At 40.1% G+C, this 4054-nt stretch overlaps 1 protein-coding gene across 1 annotated transcript in view; it reads right to left on the bottom strand.

The window, feature by feature from the left end:
* Positions 1 to 2021: 2021 nt before the first annotated feature.
* The window catches only part of LOC106533072 (succinate dehydrogenase [ubiquinone] cytochrome b small subunit B, mitochondrial), a gene marked incomplete at its 5' end in the record, with an annotated part of 66637 nt that continues 64604 nt past the window's right edge, over positions 2022 to 4054 (bottom strand). Inside the window, 1 exon segment of the mRNA XM_014029286.1 lies at positions 2022 to 2623. Coding sequence (XP_013884740.1) covers positions 2620 to 2623 — 4 coding nt within the window.

Genomic DNA, 4054 nt, shown 5'->3' with positions numbered 1-4054 from the left:
ATTGACTGGATTCATTGACTGGATTCCATGACTGGATTCATTGACTGGATTCCATGACTGGATTCATTGACTGGATTCCTTGACTGGATTCCATGTCTGGATTCCTTGACTGGATTCCATGACTGGATTTGTTGACTGGATTACTTGACTGGATTCCTTGACTGGATTCCATGACTGGATTTGTTGACTGGATTCCATGATTGGATTCCTTGACTGGATTCCATGACTGGATTTGTTGACTGGATTCGTTGACTGGATTCCATGACTGGATTCGTTGACTGGATTCCATGACTGGATTCGTTGACTGGATTCCTTGACTGGATTCCATGACTAGATTCCTTGACTGGATTCCATGACTGGATTCCATGACTGGATTCCTTGACTGGATTCCTTGACTGGATTCCATGACTGGATTTGTTGACTGGATTCCTTGACTGGATTCCATGACTGGATTCCATGACTGGATTCCTTGACTGGATTCCATCTGCATTTTTTGCATCATGGAAATTATACGTCCTGACGTAAACTGATCGATCATTATGTTTGTATGATTGCTGAAATCCAAATCATAATCAAGATGAAAATCTAATAAATCGCCCATCCCTAATTACCCTTCCCATTTTATAACTAGCAGCAGTTGTGGTGTGTGAGCTTCCCAGAGCCAACACCTGACGTGTCACTGCTGGTCTCTTTGGGACTGAAACCAGCATGCTGTGCATTGGTTCATGCTGAATGTAACCAGTGATCCAGTGGACAAGTTTATGAAAACAAGCAGTGTCTGATGGAAATAAGAAAAGTACCTGTGGTGGTACATCTAGTCCATGTGTTGGTCCAACAGACTGAAGTCACATTGTTCTTGTCTGGTTCTGTCTGCAGTTAACAAGCCAGTGAAATAAAACAACCTCTGTCCATCCTGCTAGTGCTATCACTGTTTTTTATTTGCATGTGACATAAGTTGTTGTCTCACGTCTTGCTGAAGTATAAACCAGGCTTTAAACCTGGTTCAAGACTCGTTTATAGTTTAACACTTTCAATACTTTGATGATCAATACTTCAAACTCTACTTTTTAACACATACTCTGAGTTAGAGCTGCACAATATAAAAATGGTTTCTAACTCTGCTACATATATTGCAATATGAAAACATACAGAAATTTTCAACAGTCGACTTAAAAGACACTTTAAAGTTACGTTGTCATCCTGTTGAAGGTGTACCTGAACTGCTCTTAACACCTTTTCTGAGCAGATTATAATTATGTTTTTGTCTTTATTTGAGAGTTATTCATGTTATCTTATGTTGTGTTTATTGGGCTGGGACCTGAGTATGTTTCTTTATATCATGACCAAACGTGAATTGTGTTTTACCAGTAAACAAACATTATGTGTAACCTCTTTGTCTCTTAGATTTTCATCATTATTTAACACTAGCATTTACACTAAACCATTTTTACCTCTTTTTTTTGCCTCCTCAGTTTTGTCAAGGCCCCTCATGTCTTTCTCCACAGTTCAAGAACTCATGAACAACAGTTCTACAATAAACAGACTTTACTGTCCCAGAAGTTTTACCACAAAATTAAAGTTTGTCTATTTTATTTTTTTACACAAAGCGGCTGCAGGCATCATCAAAATAAAAGCGTTTAGTGACTTATGGCTTACGCTTTTATTCAGTTAGCCTCCTACACCTCAGGATATGCGATGTGAATATTACACATACATACATCACAGTGATGATTGTCAACCCATATATCATGCCACACTTCTCTGAGTGCTAACACAACACTCACAATGTTTTCAAGCTTGAACCAACACAGTTGTAGCCCTGTCATTATGTTGACACAAGTTGATCTTTAAACTGTGGTGGGTGACATGCAGTGGTTCAACGAATGCTAGGTTTTTATGTTTTATTGGACTATTAAAAAGACGAGACAACAAAGATTAAGATGGTGAATTCTTTTTATTTTTGTTACAGGTGATATCAAGATGCTACTCACCAAATTAACTGAAGAGTTCAGGTAAATATGAGTTTTCTTTTGTAATAAAATGAGGCTAGAGTTAGCATAAAAATATTAGAGTTATGAGGAGTGAAATTAGTCGTGTCTTTCAGCAGTAACAGTCCCACACATGTTAGCAGGATTTTAATGGTTCAACATTTCTATAAATGTATTTTATACAAAATTTTCGCAGCTTTTATTTTGGAGCTTTTGTTGGTATTAATGAAGAGCCTTGCACTGTTGGATTGTGTCTTGTGTGTAGTCTCCCTGTTGTGTCGTCCCTGTGTCACTGCTCATCTGTTTGTGTGTGGTTCCTCCTCAGTCATCACACACCTGTCAGTGGTTATCTGATCAGTTGTTGTCCATCTCTTCCTCTGTGGCTCCTTTGTGTTTTAGTTTATTTTGCTGCCCCGTCAGCTTTTGTTTTGTTAAATAAATATTTTTATTATAACTTCATCCTCCGTCTGTATCTGGGTTCATTCCTCGCACACATCGTGACACGCACATTGTTGTCCGCTACATGTCATATTTTCAACATTTGATGTTTTCGCAGTGAGAGAGCTGCAGCTGATACTTTCCAGGTGAAGGAGCTGGAAGGCATTCTGACAGAAGCTCGAAGCCTGGAGTCCTACCTGAAAGAAAAGAAAAAACACCTGGGGCAAACATTGGCTGTAATCTCTGATAAACTGCAGCACTAAGTGACCTAAATTACATTTAACTGTGAGGTGAAGCAGACTTGTCGTTTCTTTTCTGTGAAAACCTTGTGTGCAGGACAAAATCCTCCTGCAGTTCATTTTTATGTCTGACAGTGTACTAATCCATTCACATACTGGACTGTTTTTGAAAATATAAAATGTACTTGTCTTTACTTTGTTGAGATATTTGATGTAGAAATTCATTTTACTGCATGGCCTGTTTATTCTAAGTTTTAAATAAAGATTAAATATTTAATCAATTCATTCTATTCTTGTATTTTAGGGTAAAATGTTGAGAATAGTTCTTACTGACCACACACCATGAAAGAAGGACAAAACACTTTTAGTTGTGTTTTTTAGAAAAATATTGCAAGACTGAACTGAACTAGTTTGTATTTTTACATGCACATATTTAGAATGAAATAAAGTTTTATAAAGAAAGTTTGCAACAAGAAAGAGCCAAATATCTCAAATTATCAGTTGCTCTTAACGTTTCAAATTATGAGGTCAGAGATGGTCATTAACAAAATGTTTATGAAAAAATAAAGTATCAGCTTTGTTGTTTTATAGTAACTCAAATCAAGCAAGCAAAGCTGTAATACCCAAAAACATTTCAACTAGTCATTACAACTGTCCGAGAAAATTTAGTGTTTCATGATTTGCAAAAGAAAAGTATAATCAGGCTGTAAACTAGTCATTCAATAAGGCATCGTGCTTTAGTTTCTACTCACCTGGATTTTACTCATAGCATATCTGTTATAACTAATACATATATTTTAATTTAATATTCTCTGCTGGCTACTGTACAACTTTTTGTTTTTCTAAGTGTGTTCAGGAGCCGTTTGTTTCATAGATCCTTTATAGATCATAGATTAATGAGCTCCATTTTTCATTTGGGGTCAGGGAGGGGTCTGTGGGTCAGGGAGGAGGGGTCTGTGGGTCAGGGAGGGGTCTGTGGGTCAGGGAGGAGGGGTCTGTGGGTCAGAGAGGAGGAGTCTGTGGGTCAGGGAGGGGCCTGTGGGTCAGGAAGGGGTTTGTGGGTCAGGGAGGGTTCTGTGGGTCAGGGAGGGGCCTGTGGGTCAGGAAGGGGTTTGTGGGTCAGTGAGGGGTCTGTGGGTCAGAGAGGAGGAGTCTGTGGGTCAGGGAGGGGTCTGTGGGTCAAGGAGGAGTCTGTGGGTCGGGGAGGGGCCTCTGGGTCAGGGAGGGGCCTGTGGGTCAGGGAGGAGTCTGTGGGTCAGGGAGGGGCCTGTGGGTCGGAGAGGAGGAGGGGTCTGTGGGTCAGAGAGGAGGAGGGGTCTGTGGGTCAGGGAGGAGGGGTCTGTGGGTCAGGGAGGAGGGGTCTGTGGGTCAGGGAGGGGGCTGTGGGTG

Source organism: Austrofundulus limnaeus, unplaced genomic scaffold (genome assembly GCF_001266775.1).
Source record: "Austrofundulus limnaeus strain Quisiro unplaced genomic scaffold, Austrofundulus_limnaeus-1.0 Scaffold878, whole genome shotgun sequence".
Taxonomy (NCBI): domain Eukaryota; kingdom Metazoa; phylum Chordata; class Actinopteri; order Cyprinodontiformes; family Rivulidae; genus Austrofundulus; species Austrofundulus limnaeus.
The sequence above is the reverse complement of the archived record's forward strand: the minus strand, read 5'-3'. Positions and strand labels throughout refer to the sequence as shown.